We start from the raw sequence: 19835 nt of genomic DNA on the forward strand, positions 1-19835 counted from the left end.
AATGGCAACGGCGTGCTCAGTTCTGCTGGCCGCGTCCTCTTCTCTCACATCATCCTGAAAACCATTTCTCTGAGGTATCCCAGCCGAGGCCTGGAGCAACTTATGATTTCAAGCCGTTCCCTTTTCTGCGCATATTCTGCTAGGTCTTACTGGCATTTGTGTTCCATTATGCTGCAAGGAGGAGTGGGAATCCGCACGCTGTAAAACACAGTACAAACACCTAGAGTACCTTAACACAAAGCGAGGCAAGACGCGGGGCGGGGAGCCTTGTTTGTGGAGTTCCACCCCCGCGGTACAACGGTAACATCAGGTAATAACATTTTAAGCAGTTCAAACATTCCACGAGGTGACGTGACACTCCACGGGAACGCGTTCGCAAGCGAGGCACTGCAACCTTTGCGTAGCACGCCGAGGCGGCGAGGAAGGGGGGCAGAGTCCGAGGTAAGACAGTCGCAGCTGGGACTCGGGTTCGCCTCCGTCTGCTGCAAAGTGGTGCCGAAACCCGGGAGGCGTCTGGCTATCGCCACTCTTTATTCATGATAGCGGAGGTGAGGAGGTACGGGGAGAAACGGGGGAACCGGGAACAGACGTGTCAGGGCAGTCCTTCGGGGACGGCCGTGACGTCCGGGGACTCGAGACCGGAGGCAGGGTCGTGATCTGGGGCTAGGATAGAGTCTGGGAATGCCTTTGCCACTTTCAGTCGCTCTGTCTCTCTCCTCGTCCTCCTCTCTCACTTCACCGGCGGAAGAAATAGAGGCAGCAATTAGTCCCAGCTGCGGCTGTCTTACCTCGGACGCCCCCCCCTCGCCACGCTACACTCTGCTTCCGCTGTTGCCGAGGGCGCGATGTCCAATATTGTCAGGCGGTCGTGTGCTCGCTGCCTCAGATGCTGAATTTGCACAGAGCGCGCCCCGGTACCCTTCAGACACCGTTCGGTTTACCACACTATCTACATCACCACATTACCAGACTTGTGTATACGGGCGTGTAATATTAACAAAAACGCGAGGTTAGCATTGTTGCCATTGTGGCCGAGTCCCACCTGAGCCCCGAGTACGCAAGCATGCGGACCCGAGCACGTCCCTGCGTTTGCGCGCCATTCAAGCGTGCACACAATTCACTCGCGTCCCTGCCAAAGGACGCGGATGCTCATGCTCGCAACGATGGCGTGACGAGTGCACTTTTGGAATAGCGCTGAAGCAAATTGCCAACGGTGGCGACAATGAAATCAACAAAACGTTTCCGTGATCGCGCGCCATGGTGAATTCAGATGAGGCCGTCCGACTGCTTGCTTTCAGCCTTAAGATTCCTTAATTCACCCGGCAGGATAAGGGCCTTGCACTGCACAGCTCTAAGCGTGTGTGTTCGCGCTTGTCTATCAGAGTGTGTGTGTGTCTTACAGGGGGGGGGTACCAATGACAGGACCTCCTTATCACACACAGCTCCCGCATTCTGCTCACATGGTCAGTCCGCGCTCCGTTGATTACCTTATCACTGCGCGTCAAAAGAAAATATTACATTTATTGTCACGCAGCCAGGGAGCAGAGGCCGACCGGAGGGAGCCATACATTTCGAAGAGTCGCTTTACACTGGGATGAATTGGGATCTGGGCGCATTAGCTCGCAACGTTCAAAACGCACAATTGGAGGAGCGAACGGCAGGCGTAATCCATAAAACAAAATCCTGAGTTTGTGTACCGACAACAAAGGATTACAGGCGCTTTGCGCCTCTGCAGAAACAGACGAGGCCAATCGGCAGATTAAAACGGTAGCCGGCGGCATCACTCTGCACTGCCGCGCTGGGACGAGGCCCCTCTTCGGTCGCACCATTTCACACCGTGGGGGGGGGGGGGGGGGGAAGAAAAAAAGCTTTTCGCACATAATAAACTCAAGTAAGATGTTGGAGTGCTTTAATGTCCCCACTAAGCGTGCAATTAAACAATTAGCCAGATTACAGTAATGTAAGTGCCGTGGTTGATTACCAAAATGACTGCCATTACTCTGACTGCGGGAGGAAACTGCTGAGATATATACTGTAAGAGGTATTTGTCTTCTTTGGACCCATAAAAAGGAACACTCTGCAGAGGGTTTAATATCAGGAAATAAATGGCAGAGAGGAAAACTCTTAAAATCACTTAATAGTCCCTCGGGCCGTGTCCTACAGACACGCCGAATGCTGAAATTGGTATTACGTTTCTCAGCGGGGTGGTTTTTTGTGAACATGTGTAATGTGCGTGCGTGTCCGCATTTTCACTTCTTTCCATCTGGTTCAAAACAAACGAATGAATGAATGAAAACAAGCATTGGGGCAAAAACAATGCGGGATGGGTAAGAGCCCACGGAGCCGAGCAGGTGGTGACGCGTGGCAAGAGGAGCTCAGAAGACGATACGACGGCCGGTGCCAACCTGATCAACCCTCCAAGGTGGGCTGCTCCTGCCTTTATGTCACCTCTTTAATAAATCACAGGAATCGCTTCCTGAAGGAAATGACTTCATTAAGTAGCTTCGCTCCCAAGCGGCTTAGTCACCCCCCACCATTATTTACCCACAAATCGTTACTGCCATTTGCACTCTAATAGTCATCTCCAGCTGTCACTTTACACTCTGCCACCCTGCACTTTTCATACCTCTTACTTGGTGTAAATTTCCTTTCCTTACATCCACCGTACTATGAGTTGCAGTTTTATTGTCCTGAGTTTGCACTTCTCTACCGCACTGTCCTACATCACCTTGTCCTGCACTGTTGTTTTTGTGTTTGTTTATAACCTTCTACTGCATCCCTCCAAAATGTATATTACTGTAATAGAAGAGCACTGTAGAACAAAAAAATTACTGTACTCACTGAATAAATCTGACAATAAAACCTGAAATTGTGTATACAGCAGAGTAAGTAGTAATATATGAATTCCGAGAAAGTACCACGCTTAATGGCACAACAGCAAGAGTGGGGAATCGAACCTGTTTACACTGTAGCGTAAAGATGAAGACCGAAACCAGTGAACGAGAGGAGCCCTCACATCATCTGATCATATGAACAAACTGCTGCCTTCCCACATCCTGTAAACACCATGCGGTGCCACCTCGCACCTCGCCCTGCTTCTCCTGGTCGCGAAGTCTTGCCGTCCAGGCGATTCCTCTTGGTCCGAACCCTGGGATGCTTCAAGATAGCCGGCTTAACGACAGCCCGGGTTCAAGCACCACTGCGGTCGAAATGGACAGAGGGATCGGTTTTTGGGTTGGAAACACAAAAGACGACAATCCGACCCACAACGAACCACCCTCCTCCCAGGGGAGGGGAGGGAACCAGGACATCACTGAATCAAGTGCGAGAACCTGTGGCATCTAATCATCTCCACCGGCGGGGAAGACGGCCAACTGTAAAACAGCATTTAATATGAACCACCACTCTAGCCAACACCTCCTTTGATTGCATCCATTTTCCCTTGATTTCAGGGGAGGGGGGGAGGTCCAAAAGAAGAAAAAAAACAAAGGAAGCAGGACGGTGGCGAAACACCAACAGCAGGGTGAAAAATAATCATATCACTGAGGAGTGATTACATCTCCAATCTACTTTGGGGTTTTCTGAATCTTTCACATGAAAAACAAAGTGATTGCTAGTAAACACTGACTCATCAATTCACGGAACGAGACCTCTCAACTGCCTTGGGTGCGTATCCGCCAGCGCTATCTTCTCCCATCTGTTGCTAGGATACAAAACTTTGTGCATCGCTCGCGGTGGACGTGTTGAATTTTTTTTTGCATGAACGGTCTCGCGCCCTGCCCCAACTCCTGTAATTTACACCGCCTTCCATGCAGACCTGCACTCAAAAAATACTGTGGGGGCACAGGCGCGTACAATCTAATGAGGGAGAGGATTGTTTGGGGTGAAAACTGGTAGCGGCGTCCCATAAAGTGAGATTAATGGGATGCCAGACAGGGAATAGACACCGCGCATTCCAAGAGGGCGTTAGGAACACGACGCCGTGTCGTTCTTAGCACTCGTTCCCTCTTGATACACACTTGGAGGAATTCCACGGGGTAAACGATAATTCCTTCCTAAGTTCAATAACCCTTTCTGAACTGCTGTATAGTCATCATCGCAAAGCGACGACGGGAAGTCGCATGGGAAAGAACATGGTAATTGCGGTAAATTGGCAGGAATGGAGTGGAAGTGCTGAGGACGGGCCATTCTGACATCGAGGTACAATGGGTGACGGGGGAAATCGATGCCTTTCACCAACCAATGGTCTGCGGAAGTGTTGTATCAAGGTTACATCAGCCTCTGTAACTCGAATTTAAAATCGATAAGAGTCGCATTGAAGCATCAGTTACTCCATTAGCACATTATATTTTTAACCTGTGTTCATTCGAGGCTGATGCCAACTGCAGAGTCCACCTTGACACTCATCCCGGCTGAGCAGCACCACTTCACTCACTCGATCATTACCAATAACTGCTTGTCCAACGCAGGGTCACAGTGGCCCAGAGTCTATCGTGGAAGCATGGGGTATGAGGATGGGGTACACCGTGGACAGGACACCATTGAAAACACAGGGTCATCTCACACACACAAAGAACTGACTCATCTACATATACAACAAGGGCAACAGAGAGTCAGCAATTCATCTGAAATATCTTTGGATGTGTGAGGAGGAAACCAGAGCACCTGGAGGAATTTAAACAATTCAATTTCAGTCAAACATTGAAAATGGTTACTTTGTCTCCAAAGTTACTTTCAATTTGAACTTTGACTGCTAAACTGCTTACAATAATTCAGCTATTTATGCATCTGAGCGATTTTTTTTTTTTTTTTTAATAGCATCAGTTGAGGGTAAAAATCATGTTCTAAGGGATTCAAACCCAAGGGCTTCAACTGCAAGGCAAGATATGTAATCATTTCCCAAGATCAAAAGTTAAGTTGGATCATATTCAGCTGTCAGCTTAAAAAATGTAAAAATAATAATTAAAAAAAAAAAACAGAATAAAAGGTTCTGTTACCACCAAGCAACAACCTGTAACCTAACTGTGAGCGTGTAAATGTTTCCTCCACGCTTGTTGTTTATTAAAAACGAAAAGCACATAAATGCTTAACGACCACAGAGGCCACATCTACACATTTAAAACCTTTTTCCCCGCAATTTACCTTTCAATCCTGCGCTCCTCTGCCACAGCTCACGGTAATTAAGATGATTCTCCCGGTCTGTGTTTTAGCAAACCGCTGTGCAGAGGAGCAGATGTGTGCCGAATCGGCCCGTCTTTAATCTCAAATTCAGCGCACTTTAATCAAAAAAGCAATATGCCTACATGAGGCTGGGAGTCGGATGTGATGGCAACACAAAAATTAAAACACCCAAAGGCAAGAAAAAAAGTGGGGGGGAAATAAACTTTATGGAAACATTCTTCACGGAGCCCTGTTATATGATTAAAAAAAAAAAAAAAACACTTGAGATAAATATAAACTTGAGATCACTTGAGATAAATATAAGCACTTGAAAAGATTATGTTCACTTGCAGGTTCATAGAAAACACGGAGTCTTGATAAATGGCGAAGTGCCGCTGTCTACGTGGGCTCCTGCGCCGCTCATCGAGTGCCGCAGGAATACATTACACCTGAGCAGTAATTGGGGATTCCTGCTGCGAATCCAGGTACCCATCAGACCCTCCACTTCACGCAAACATGTTGTTGCATATATTCTCCAGTTTATGGTGAATATTAATGGTACTTCAAAGTAATGCAAATAAACAGCGCAGAGCACAACACAGGACTCAAAGGAGAGGCCCATTTGTAACTGTAAATCTTGTAATTGACCATTAGTAGACGTTAAACGCAGAAGTTACGTCAGCATCGTATTTATCCGAAACACTCCTGACCAAAACTCCCGGGTGTGTACTGATCCTCGTCTGATGCAGGCAGCGTGCTGACGCACAGGCGCAGGCCTTGTGGAGTAAATCACCGTAAAGTCTCTCTTTACAGGGGGATGATCCGCTTCCGCGGGCTTTCATCACATCTCGGGGATGACGGAGCCACGATGCCTCCAAAGGAAGTGACAGCCACATGCAGCAGCAGCGGCGGAGAGCAAACAAAGGGGGGAAAAAGAGAAAGAGGTGAATAACGAGTGTCTGAGAAGCCGTAGTCCCGTGTTGGGGCCCCGCGCCGCTTCTCGCCACGGATTCGCGGACTGGCCCCGCAACGAGATCACAACAAAAACGTTCAACGGAACACCGCTGTTTACTTCGCCTCACCTGTCTCGTACTGTTGGCATCACGTTTTCTACAATATCAGTCATATCAGCAGGATATGAAGAGCTGGTCTGAAACACAGTTTGTCACTGCATGCAGGATAAGCGTCTGCAGCGACAAGTCAAACTTTGCTGGAATTCTTGCACCTTTAAAAGAGTGTGGACTATTTCATCCATTAAGAAGCCAACACAGACAGACACTTGCCCTCGGAACAACTGAAAGATGTGCGCGTAAGAGGAAAGAGTCAAGAGAAACCTACTATTGGCAACGAGCTTTCTTGAATCATACCATTCTGCTCTTGTGTGATGAGCCAAGCTCTGAACCTCATCTCCCCCCCTTGAGATCCGTGCAAGTAGTTGACCCCCCCCGACAGTTAGTAAGTAAATCAACCAAGAGCACAACAAAGCAATTATCCTACCTTATTAGACACACCTCACTAAACCTCTTCCTGCTATGGAATTCTATTCTTCCAGACCCTTAACTACTCTGCCACCTGCTGGCTGCCTTGTAACACCAGCCTACATCACACTTGTTACCCACGGTACAGTACATTCCAACAAGAGTTACACTCAACTGAATGCCCAGATTCCATGGTTACTGCTAAAATTATAATCCCAACACCACCTTCGTTCTTTTAATATTCATTAAACTGCTGCAGAAAAAAGGCTGAAACGCTGAGAAACGCTTATCGCCTTCTTTCCTGCGCTCTCCATTCCACTAAACACGTTCAGAATGTAATCATACTCTCCAATCAAATTTTAACCACTTCCAAAAGCCATTACACACTAACGAGAATAATGACTGCGGAAACAACGGCGTCGACAAGGAGAAATTGCAGGAGAGTATGGACCAGGCAGCGGCCGCAAACGGTGAGAACTCGTACAATCATCTCATCCAGCAGGTCGCCGAGCGCGACGGCCACCTAATTTCCTTAATTTTAGAGCAGAAAGCGAAAACACGCCGACTGGGCGTCGGGCACGGCTCTTGCCGAGAACGGGGGGGCCACGGCTACGCTTTCGCCTCCATCAACCTCTCAGTCCCTCGAACAGCTCATCCAATTCCTCCTCCAGGTGAGGCCACAAATCAATACAGGTATTTGCATGTGTAAAAGGAGAAGTGGGCCTGCTCCAATTTACTGCGGTACAGTCCATATCCGTCAGTGTGCAAAGAAGCCATATTAATCAATGCAAACTTTGATGAGATTTCTGTTTTAAAAGTTGTGAGCGGATGGCTAATGTGAACTTATTAATAAACATACATGTTTTTCCTGTGGGCAATGTTCTCTTCATGAAAACATAATTTAAATTTATTTTAATCATTACTTACAATTTTGACATGACTAAACAGATACACAACATGACAGAGCAGGAATAAATTAAAGAACTCTAAAGCGCTGTATTAATTAGTAAGAGGAAGCCTAAAACGCATCTTTACTTTTTCAACTTACGCCAATTAATAATTATATATACTATTGAATATTGCACTTTAGGGTTTTAAAAAAAAAAAAAAGTCTAAGATGTGCACACCGCTCTCGATGTAATTGAGAAAGAGCACCTTTCTAAACAAGAACAGCCATATATATAAAAACTGCAGCTTTTATGTATAAGGCAAAAAAGTACAGAGTTGGGAGGGGCCCTTGGAACAGTGCCAGTGTCAGCTATAAATGGTGATGAGATCTTTCTGGGAAATAAAAGTAAAAAGATCCGAAATGATAAACAGAGACGTTAAGTCGAGACGAGCCACATATCAGGGTCAAGGTAAGAAAGAAAGAAATAAAAAACCCAACGATCGGCCTGGGTCAGATGTTGGTGTCGAGCAAACCCCTTAATGGGTGCATTCGATTCCCGGCCAAGAGGCAGTGCGAGACGCAATTTAATAAAATGCATATTGATCGCCCTGCCAAACGCACCTCGGCGAGCTCTCATAGCACTCACGTACAGCGGGGTGGTGCGGGGGGGATGCTAAAAAAAAAATAAAAAAAAAATAAATAAAAGCACATTGCAGCCGAGAAACAAAGGTCACCTCAACTAACCCGAGACACTGGAGTTCATGAAAGGCACATGTGCAGATATTAATATTCCTCTTATTGCAGCAACAAGCTAACAGCATCAACAGGAAACGGAAGAGACTTGCACTGACTTACAATCGGTTTCCGAGGGCGAAGGGAACAACACAACAATTATGCAAAAACGGGAGTCCACAAAGATGCGGCCTAATCAGGAGCGTGTGACCGACGGTCCCCGTGGCTATTGAACGCTGACAAAATCGTGACGCCCCAGCATGCTTCCCCACTTACTTTAAGGTCATTTTCCCGTGCTGCTTTAATGGAGTTTATCGCTCGTCGCCTTTTTGTTGGATTAAAACTAAATTCACAAGAATAATGAGATAAAAGGGGACATGAAAAGAATTTCTTGATGCAGCACATGTAAATGTGAAACAGCGGCTGCTGATAATTACAATGGGCAGAAGCAGAGCATTACCACTACCCGCAACCCCCACCTTCAAAAAAAAAAAGTTTTAAGCAGAAACAGGCTTGAACTTGGCACGCTCTCATACTGGTTCAATTTGGTGATGTTCCAAGAGTCCTACAGTTCCCCTGGGGTCAGTTTACCACATTAGCCATGAATCCACGACATCCAATTTGTACCACTGGCTTAATTTATTGGATTTCAGGCACCAAATAGATTTGTTTATTTCACAGTAATTGAGGTAAAACAAATAATAAACAATGAAATAGTTAATGTTATTAAATACTGCACAGCATTATTTGAGGATGTTCCTAAGATCTGCCCTGCAGAAAGAGGCAGCTGCATCCACTACTAAGTAATTATCCAATACAGGGTCACCGTGTTCAGGTGCCTATCCTGGAAGCATATGGTATGGAGTAGGGCAAACCTGGACACCTTGCCAGTCCATCAGAATCACACACACACACTCATTCATATTCACTACGGACAATTCAGTCACTAATTTCCCCTGAAACACATGCCTTTAGACTGCGGGAGGAAACCAGAGCACCTGGAGAAAGCTCCCCATGAACAGGGAGAAAACATGCAAACTCCATACAGACTGCGCCAGATTCGAACCCAACTGTGCTAGTTAAGAGCATCAAGTCGCTCCTGCGACCACAAGTCAACTGCTCTGAAACCATCACCTGTTTTTCAGATCGTCAACTGCCAGACAGCGAAAGCCACCGACTCGTCACAGTACACTTGAAAAGTGGGGGTGAGGATGTGCCCTTGCACCCAGAGGGTTCTGGGATTGAATTCCTGCTCCTGCTGTAGCGCCTTTGACTCCTACTAACCTGATACAGTAAGAATACCTTACCATATAAATAAGTATATTATTTGCTTCCGTTTGTTTGGCTGAAAATTTCCCGAACCTGTTTAGGGTAAAAATCCCCACCTCTATGATCCTTGTCCCAGTGATGGGGTATTCAAGTTTTTGTTTACATTTTGCAACACGAGTATTAAAGTACTGAGAAGCAAGAGTTTCATAAAGCCGAGAGGACCAAAGGGCTCCGAGCAGCTGTGAAAATGGTAATAGGGAATTAAGAGCGAAAGACTCAACCGTCGGCAAAGGCTGGCCGACACGCACGTCGCTCGTCTTTTTAGTCACCCCTTCGCTTCCCATAACTGCTGGTCTGTCAGGGTCACGGTGGTTCGGACCCTATCCCGGAATCACTGGACAGAAGGCTGAGAGGGGGAAGGTACACCCTGAATGGGACACCGGCAAACGGCAGGGTACGACACACGCACATACATTTGCACACTAAAGGCAATTTAGCATCACCAATCCACCAGAACTGTACGTCTTTGACTGTGGACAGAAACCAGAGCACCCAGAGGAAACCCACGGAGACAACACGGAAGCCCCACACGGACGGAGCCGGATCCAAACCCAAGCCCGAACAGCCCAGGCTCTGAGGCGGCAACAGTACCCGCTGCACCCCTGCGCCACCCGATTCTTTTACTGTCATTTATAAAAGTAAAAGATAAATTTGCAGTTAGAGGCCTTTTCACGGTTCTGTTTGAACCCAGTGGCAGATACCACAGATATGACAGATGGAGGTCTCCAAGCCCTGAAGCACGGTACCCCAACATTTACACACACAGTGGTGCCGGTTTTAGTCCACTAAATTTTAGAGTGATAAGTTAATAAAGTGTGCTGCTAACCCAGAAATAATACACTTTACTGTAGTAATTCACTACTGATGAAGCAGCATGCCGCGCAGTTCGAACCAGCGACCAGCAGTCAACACGTGCACGTCCTTAAGCGCCGCGCCACCTGCTGCTCGCGTTCATGAGCAAGAAGGACCCCCGCCGTGTGCGCGCAGTCCGCGGGTTTGAGACACTCCAGCTGGGTGTCGAGCTGAGCCGAGTGCCGAGGCGCCACACCAAGGCATCTTACATGAAGCACAGGCGCCCCCTCTGGTCGCTGCCGGAACTGCACCGTCAGGACAGCGGACAGCGGTGACGGGAGAGGCGCGGGCTCCAGAGGCTCCGGGGGCTCGCGGGACCACGACAGCGCGAGCCGCGTGCGCAAACGACGCGAGTCGCCGCACGAGCTCAGAACAACGACAGCAAAAAACAGAAAAAACAACAACGAAGGCAACAGCACCCCGCAGGGGGAAGTAATAATCGTGTCCCTCTCGACTTCTCTTCGCAGCGGCAGAAGCGAGCGCAGGATGAACCACTGTCTGAACACATTTTTAAAATTTAATGTCATTTCTCGCCCCCCAACAAGAGCGAGGTAGTGCAACCCGCGGGCCGGTTCTGGGTCCCACTGACTGAGTTAGTCAGTCAGTGTCCCCCGTCCCCTCGGCCGCTCCACACACTCCGGACAGCTCGCTCAAACTTCGCGTCCGGGACCCGCCTGCCTCCGAAACAAACACAATAATACACATCCCTGCAGCGCTGGAAGGGGGCTGCCTGCGCGCGCCCCGAGGCGCCGGCTGAGAGAAAACGACCGTGTTTTACTCACAGTTTCGCGCACTCCACTCGTCTCGACTCGTCCCGGACCGCGAGTCTCCGCGCGGAACTCCGCTTCCACCCTCCTCCTGCTCGCGGTTACCAGGCAAACAGTCGAGAAGCCGCGAAAGCCGGGCAAGAGGGTCGCTCGCACGCCGCTGGGAACTGTGGGAATGAGGAGGAGAGCCTCTGACCCGCTTCCTCGCCGTCGCTCGGCAATCCGTTGACAAACTGCGCTACTATAAGAGCGAGCCCTCAGCGCGCCGCTAGGAACTCTGGGAGTGTAGAGGGCCCCCGCCCCCTCAAGTCCTGTCAGCGACTGAGCGAGAGGCGGACAAAGCGCGAAGCGCTAAGAGGTGCTACGCTACGCGCCGCTGGGAATTGTGGGAAGGTGGAGGATCGCTCGTACTCTCTCGTCGCCCGGTGGCGCCACCCAGCGGCTAAGTGCGAAACATTTGTCCTCCGGTGCTACATTGACATTAACTCATGTAGCAGACGCTTTTCTCCAAATTAAACTTAAACCTGAAATACAACGAGTGCATGACAACAACACACAGTTCAAGGAGTAACGTTGCAGCACAAAGAATACAAAGTTATCCGTGACACAACAGGTGAGATACAATTTGTCTTCCACACACTTTTTCCATTTCATCATATAAAAACATTATTGAAAGTCTGGCAGTGCGTTGAATCAAGGTGCTCATTTTGTACCAGTAAACAGACAGGCAAACAGCAATCCACACCCATGAGACAGTGCTAAGCATCTTTGTTGTATTTATTTCTTCTACAGGCTTTATAAATCGACAGGTAAGACTCCCATTAATCTTAAAATTCAATTACTCACTTTCTCTATGCATAAGGAAACAAAGTACAAACCCATGAGGTGGATCTGACAGTGTCTTCTCCTGGGGATTAAATGTGCTCTGCGGCGGCATGAGGACAGTCGCACATCACATTTCAATTCTGCATGTAACTCACATGTAGTGAAAACTCAGACCGTATTGTTCCTTTAAAGCGACAAGTACAATGAGTCATTTCCTCTCTAGCATCTCTACCAAAACAAAACAGCATCCACAATACATATTTTTTCTTTTACAGGTGCTATGTGGTGAGGTATGTACATGAGCTATGGAACCGCTGTAGCGATGACTTCGAGGTTATTTCAAACTGAAAGGATTTGTGGCCAAAAACCAACTGTACATTTTTCATTTTGACAGATACCCAAGACCCCACCTATATGCTGTATTTATCTCATGGTCTGGTATTGATAAACTCAAAATGACTCTCCAGCGTTCAAGACTTTTAAGAAAATCACCACCACGGCCAGCTCCATAGATGGAGTGTATTCCTTTCCCCCTGCACAACATTTCTTTTTGTACTTTTAACCTCCAACCAAATACATTTTACAGAATAGACCCATACACTTAAGACCAAACTGCAGTCATGAAACTAAAACAGAGGAGGAGAAAGGAGGGGGGGGAAAGAAAAAAAAAAAAAAAATTCAAGCATTTTAAGCTTTCAGCTCAAGAGAACCAACTTGGTTGCCTCCAATAAGACAAGTCTTTCTCCCATATCTGAAGAACAGATACAGGAAAGAATAAGACATTCAACAGCAGGGCAACTTAGGACAGCACCCTATCAGTGACTATACACAGAGTGGATCAATACCACAGGGTGGAACACATTAGGTTAATCAATGACGCTCGCAGCAGCAGACTTCCAAGTTGACCGTGCTGGCAGTGTGGAGTTTTCCTCCAGTGTGGGAGGGTTTCCAAGGCGGCAGCAGTGCGCAGAGTGGCAGAGACATCCAGCCAGCACCTACAGCAAGCTGTTTGCAGCGCAGGCCTTCATTATGCCACAGGACAGTTCCGCACGACTGGGAAACAGCTCCGGACACCCGAGGAGCCTGCAGGACCGAAAATGAGACAGCCCCGACATATGAGAGCTGCAGCTTTTGATGACAAGAGCCCTGCACGTGTGCTAAAGCAAAATGCACTCCATTAAGAGACCAAAGGGCCCTGACAGGAACTGCAGTAATCTTGACCTTCTGGATGCAACTCCATCACCCCATCAACACCTCCATTTAAAGAACGCTCCCCAAAACACCATGCAATCACTAAACACTTCAAAATTATCCTTGACTTTTAGAAGGAAACAAGAGATTGCAAATGAATGCAAGTCCTAAGACAGGTGCCTGAAAAAGGTCTAGCCCATTTTCGCACTGAATGGAAGGGGACTGCGCTTCGACCCAGTGTGCCAATCACAATGTTCTAGGGGTGGTCCAGAGGTCCACAGTGTCCTTTCAGTCTAGGATGCAATTAACAAGCTGCCCATCACACACTTGCACGACGTCGATTGCTAGGCTGTGACTGGCATATTGGCTTAATTACTTACTAATCTGGCTGCTTGGAAACCAGTTCTACGGAGCCGGGAAGGAGATCTTGTCGACTTGATTCATCTTCAGATGATTATCAAGGATTTGAAAAAGCTCGTGGATGTTAGGTACACGTCCAGACTGCAGCTTTGACCAAATTGGTACATCTTCACCAAGCAAGAGGAAACATGATTAATAAAGACTCATTAACAACGAAGGGAGGAGGGAAAGAGAAAAGAAAAAAAAAAAAAACACTAGAAAGTATACATTAAAATGGACATTTATGTAATTACTTTACTTTATGACAATGTAAAATACGAAGAGTGTGCTGACAACCTTTAATTTAACATTTACAGATAATGTAAGGGCAGTTTCAATTTAATAGCTTGCGCAAGGGATTTACACTCCTCTAGAGTAATTTAAAAGACCAACATGGAAGTTTAATTCAAACCCATTAGAATGGCATCATCTTCAGAAGGCACATTAAAGTTTTTACAGCCAACAGAAGCCTTTCCTGAAAGCCCACAGTGACAGTGCGAGGACTCTTATTGGAGACTGATGCCGAGGGGACGTGCCATTTCAAGGATGCTGAGCACTAGGAGGACAAATTATGTTGCCAACCTACAGGACTAATTTGTTGCACAGCATTTTTCACTCACTCAATGTACAGACAGAAAAAAAGCACGCATTTACAATCAGCAGATGCACAGGCTGTAACACAGGCAGAGAGAGAAACAGCTTCAATTAATACTTAATGTCTTTACAGACATCTACGCATCACCAAGGAGCAAGATTCTGGGCAAAATAATTCTAAGGTGTGCAATAAGAAGCAAGGCACAGTCCCTAGACAAACTGGTCTCCACATCACTTTAATGCAGTTCAAGCAATGAAAAGGTAGAAAGTTACATACCATTGAGCGTAATTTCAAAAGCACCTGTAGACAGGAAGTGGGTCTCTAGCATATTGCTGAGGAAAAACACCATCAAGCATGAAAATATCTGCAAGAGACAGCAAAGCAAACATTTACGGTACTGCACAGCAATCTCGGGGGGGGGGGGGGGGGGGGGGGGGGGGGGGGGGGGGGGGGGACGACAGTTCGATGGGTGTGAAAAACCAGTTATACAAGCTATTTTTACATTAAAGGACTCGAACATCATGAACCACTGAACCCTTCCACCCATTCAGTGGAACAGTAAAAAGTATTTGTCCTTAGGTTGAGCAAACAAGTCTAGTCACAACCTAAAAGCTTACTTGCTACGTAATCTGAATATAGATTTAGATCACAGATTCCCAGGTGGCTTCAGCTCCTTTAATAAGCCACAGACTCTGGCTGCTGACACAGGACTTTACAGATTGTCATGAACCACAATGATGGCACCATCCCTGGACCCATACAAGGCTGTTTATATAGGTTAGTGCCCTCTTTAGCACAGCCAGCTAGTTTCTCATCCTGCTTGAAGTGTCAGGTACTGGGACAGCTGATAACGTAGTGCTTAGAGCTGTTGCCTTTGGACCCAAAGGTCACAGGTTCAAGTCTCACCTCCAGCTGTAGTACCCTTGAGCAAGGTACTTACCCTGAATTGCTCCAGTAAAACTACCCAGCTCTATAGATGGGTAAATAATTGTAAGCTGCTTTGGAGAAAAGTGTCAGCTAAATGAGTAAATGTAATGTACTTCATGGTTTGGAGTATGTGTAATTCAGTCTTCAAGTGGAGGATTCCCAGACCTAATTTGACAGTAGTTTGAAAAGAGCCTGGCATTCCACATGAGTTACAACATAACATGGCAAAATAAAGTTCTGGGTTGAAATTATACATCAATGCTATTTGACATATGGAATGCATAAAGGAAAAGAACTTCCAAGAAAACTATTGTTACCTTATTTTCTTGTCCCCATGACCAGATTGTTGGCGTGTCCATTCCAAGGAGGGGGAAGGGGTTCTGGCCACTGACAATCAGGGCAATGGCGAGGAGTTTGAAGTACGAAATAAAATTTGCAATGTATCTGTAGAGTACAAGAGGAGGTTTTAAGTGTTACACATTCAGTCTTTGGCCTGTTCGGTGCAGACAGGAAAATATTTTTATATAAGGAAGACTTACTTGTTAATGGCTTTTGGGGGATAGTTCTCACCCTCAATTCGGATGTCCGGGTACAGCTGGCTGATAGACCTGGAGTACTCCTGGTACACCTTGCTGTACCCTCAGGAAATACTATGTAGAAAAAAATACGAAAACCAATTATTAAACAGGGTTTTCAAGGACTTCCAAATAAACGTGAAGACACATTTATAACTAATAAACTGACAAAATGCTACGTTAGCTGAGTAACAGCGTGGGAAAGAAGTGGCTCCACATCACCCAGCCAATTCCACCAGCAACATGTTGGACTAAGAGGATTAAAGCTGAAATGGGATTTATCGCATGTTGTCATCTCATTTCCATTATATTAATTAGCTCTGCCAGATGGCAGAAGTAAGGCCACAATCATAATCCCACCATAAAATTCATTCTGAACTTGCAGCCATATCACAGCAAAACCATTTAATCAATGTCTCTGCATTTCAAGCCTTTATTGTTGCATAAACTCATCATTTGCTTGAGATTTGTTGGATGACAAGTAGTACAGCAATTTAGGCTTTCTTACAAAAACAACATTCCCCAGGCAAGTAAAACTAATAAAGGCTAAGCAATGAAACAAGCAATAGGAAATATCTACACTTGCAGTAACAGGCGGAAGAAATATAACTTGAATCCCCTTGGCATCGACGTGCAAGGCAGTGAACCACTTCTGGTCTTGATCAACTCCCCAAACAGGCATCAGTAAAATACAGACATCGAACGACTTTGTAAACCGGCTCATCGATTCCTCAAACATGTTACAATTCAACATTTAATCCAGCCTGATGGAGACCTTAGAGCAATGCACAGAATATCAAGGGACTTGATTTAAAATCCAGTTATTTAACCAACAACACTGCCTGCATATATAAAACCTTAACTACATGCAAGCGATTAAGTTAATTCCCACTGAGGACACATGACATCCTGCTAGGTGGTACTTCCCACTTATTTTTTTGGGTCAGATGAAGTGATGCCTCTTACATAATATTAAAACCAATTACTGAATGTAGAATAAACTGCAGAAAGTGCTTCAGCACTGTGTTCAGGCCTCTAATTCAAGCTCAACTACAGCTGCAGATGCTCAACATTCTAGAACAACGTTACTTGTAATTTATGTAATTCACTTTCCTTGTTGAGGGAAAACAGCACCAGAAGGTGAGACAGTGGTTAGGACCATTGCCTGGTGATCTGTAGTACCCTGATCAAGATGCTTTCTCTTGACCTGATGCTATATAAAAATTACCCTTCTATTAAAATGGGCAAAGCACAAAACAGCTTAATGCTAAAACTCACTTTGAAGAAAAGCATCAGCTACATAACACCAGATGTACATTTATTCATTTAGCACACGCTTTTCTCCAGACTGACTTACAACATTAGTGCACTGACAATTATTTACTCATTTACAGCTGCAGCTATTTACCGTTTTTCCATTTAGCAGACACTTTTCTCCAAAGCGACATAGATCTCAGCGAAAATATAATTTGTCCACTACATTAGGAAAAAGAGACATGGCTGCAGACGTGATTGTTAAGTAAACCGTTTCCACTTTATGCACCCATGTTCATGGCATGAGTAACTGCATAAAACTCAGAACAGACAATTAATTCCTGATCATCTTCCTACAAATTTCTTTTTATACTTTCTCAAAGGTATACAAACATTTACGCCCGGGTATTTCGTATTGACAGGGTACGTACCTTGCTCAGGAGTACTACGGCTGGGTGGGAATCGAACCTGCGACCTCTGGGTCCGAAGGCAGCAGCTCTAACCACCATGGTACCATTTTTAAGCAATACAGGATTGCATAAGGATGTTTACTGTGTTGAACACCATTGTTTTCTACAGGGCCGGGCTGCAGCGTTACTGTCGCTGCCAAGAGGTCCACACCCAGAACACACACACACCCTCCTCTCTCTTCCAACGCTGTCTAACAAACAACACACACAAACTTGAAACTATAAAAGGCTCCTACTGTTGTATTATTTCCTAGCCTAATGGTGACAAATTCCACATTTCGAGGTACGACAAACTTGAACATGTTTAATTTGCAAAAATATACCAGACCTACAGAAATAAGCGTTCATCATGACACACACACAGTGATTTCTGACAAACATAAATATTTTAAGTATATTTAATTTAGACCACTCTAAGATATACAAAGAAAGATAAAAACTAGAACTCTAGAACCCTTTCAAATCCAAAGGCCTCCAGAGAAAACAACTTCTTCAGGAGCCGCAAAATGGTTATTTAGTGATCATTCATTATTGCACAGGCCGCGGAGTTTAACCAAGAAAACAAAACACACGACACGTACGCGGCGGTAACAGCTGAACACGGAAAAAAGGGCGAAAAGAACAGTTTCTAGAAGAAATTATTACGTAAATATAAAAACAACATACGCAAAACCAACGAGAAGAAATAAGTAAAGTGCTCAACAGGTGCGTGTACCAGAACTGAAAGCGCAGCACCGGGCCCATGTACATCCGGGCCTTGCCCGTCCTCTGCGCGTCCGCGGTCGGCGAGCTCAGGGACTCGAGATCGGGGCTTTCCGCGGCCTGCTGCTGCACCTCCTCGCTCATGTTTTTGCCCAGGTAAATGTCCCGCACAGTGACCACCGTGAAGAGAAGCAGTGCTGTCAGGATGCCCGCCTGACTGTACTCCGCCATTCCGCCCCCGGGACCAGGGGATATACGTTGCGTTTGAAGACCTTGAAACCTCGAATGTCTACAGACGTCTGCTATGTGATCTCCTCTCCACTCCTTCCTCTGCGTTACAGCCAACGACCGGCCGGAGGCGCAGACATTACAGTAGAGTTCGCATTAACATCGCCCCCTAGTGGTAGGAGGCCGCAGTGCAGCCTCGTCCTGAACGTGAATAAAGCGTTTTGTTAACGTTAATTAATGAGTAATTTGGTCACCTTACGTGTTTTCCCACAGTGTAACTGTATTAAATCGTACGGATTACTATTTCTACTCCACCAATTCAAAGGCAGTAATTTGCTCAAGGCTGTTTCGGCAGAAGCTGAAGTACCACTCTCGTATGATAAACCATTACAAGGCAATAAAGACATTGTATAGACATAATATAGACAAATGTTTGTAATTAAAAAAAATGAATTGTCACTATAAAGTTAACAACACTAATCGTAATAGGGAAGCAATGCATGATAATCATGTCGCAGTAAAATGCTGGACTGAATATGAAAGTTATTTTCTGGGTATAAACGCCATATCCTGCACTGACTCTTGCAATAAATGGTCTCGTTCATAACAGACGTTGTAATTTTTATTAAGCGCAATAAAACACAAACTTTATCAAATCATTCATTTGATTGTTCTGATTTGAAACGTCGACTCAAATTCTACAAGCAAAATTGATCTTTTAGCAGCATCTAGTGGTGATGTGTGGTACTGCAGCGTCATAATCTTCCAGAAATAAATCAGTTTTTCATCTTCATATAGATAGATAGATAGATAGACAGAAAGATAGATAGATAGATAGATAGATAGATAGATAGATAAAGGAGAAAAGGCACAACATGCATGAGAAGTGCAATGTCTCACAGTCCAGTTTTATTAAGAAGAGACAAATATATTCATGGTGCTGCAGTCTAATTGTTTTGCTAAATAATATTGTATCCTTACAAGTACTAGTGATATTAAAGAAAAAGATTAGGCAGTGTGCAAAAGCTTGAATATATCAAAATACTTCCAGACCATAACTGAGGTCTTGACAGAATTAAAAATATAAAGAGAAACAGGAGAGAAATCAGTAGTGATATTTGGGTTCTTTTTTAAAATTTATGCAGGGTTAATATGATTAATATGCCTTCACAACATAGCATACGATTAAAAAAAATTATAATTTCGCAACTAGGGTATCACATTAACATGTTAAAGTCAGTTAAAAAAAATCTCAAAAATCTACATAAGACTCATTACAGAAGGATATATGTTTAACAATGCAGTCCCTTCAATTTCACGGCAAAGTCTCTTGTTCTCACAAGCTGGATGGTCCACACGGCAGCGGTTTTCCGGGACGGAGCTTTAAACACCAGCGGCATCAGGTTCAGCTCACATCACATCTTTGTTCCCTTCCCTTTTTGGAAAAGTGGTTTAAAAGAGC

The 19835-nt window shown here is 45.5% G+C and overlaps 1 protein-coding gene and 1 pseudogene across 1 annotated transcript; both read right to left on the reverse strand.

Moving 5' to 3' along the window:
* Positions 1-11440, reverse strand: part of LOC108923131 (ecto-NOX disulfide-thiol exchanger 2-like) — a 158637-nt pseudogene extending 147197 nt beyond the window's left edge.
* Positions 11441-11966: 526 nt separating this feature from the next.
* Positions 11967-18501, reverse strand: selenot2 (selenoprotein T, 2). The gene is made up of 6 exons (XM_018733252.1): positions 18159-18501; positions 15684-15794; positions 15462-15588; positions 14494-14581; positions 13604-13750; positions 11967-13115 (listed from the first exon to the last, which is right to left on the reverse strand). The coding sequence occupies exons 1-5, from the start codon at positions 18374-18376 to the stop codon at positions 13629-13631; spliced, it is 666 nt and encodes a 221-aa protein (XP_018588768.1). The 5' UTR covers positions 18377-18501; the 3' UTR covers positions 11967-13115; positions 13604-13628.
* Between the last annotated feature and the right edge of the window lie 1334 nt (positions 18502-19835).

The sequence above is a fragment of the Scleropages formosus genome, chromosome 13, assembly GCF_900964775.1.
Source record: "Scleropages formosus chromosome 13, fSclFor1.1, whole genome shotgun sequence".
Lineage (NCBI taxonomy): Eukaryota > Metazoa > Chordata > Actinopteri > Osteoglossiformes > Osteoglossidae > Scleropages > Scleropages formosus.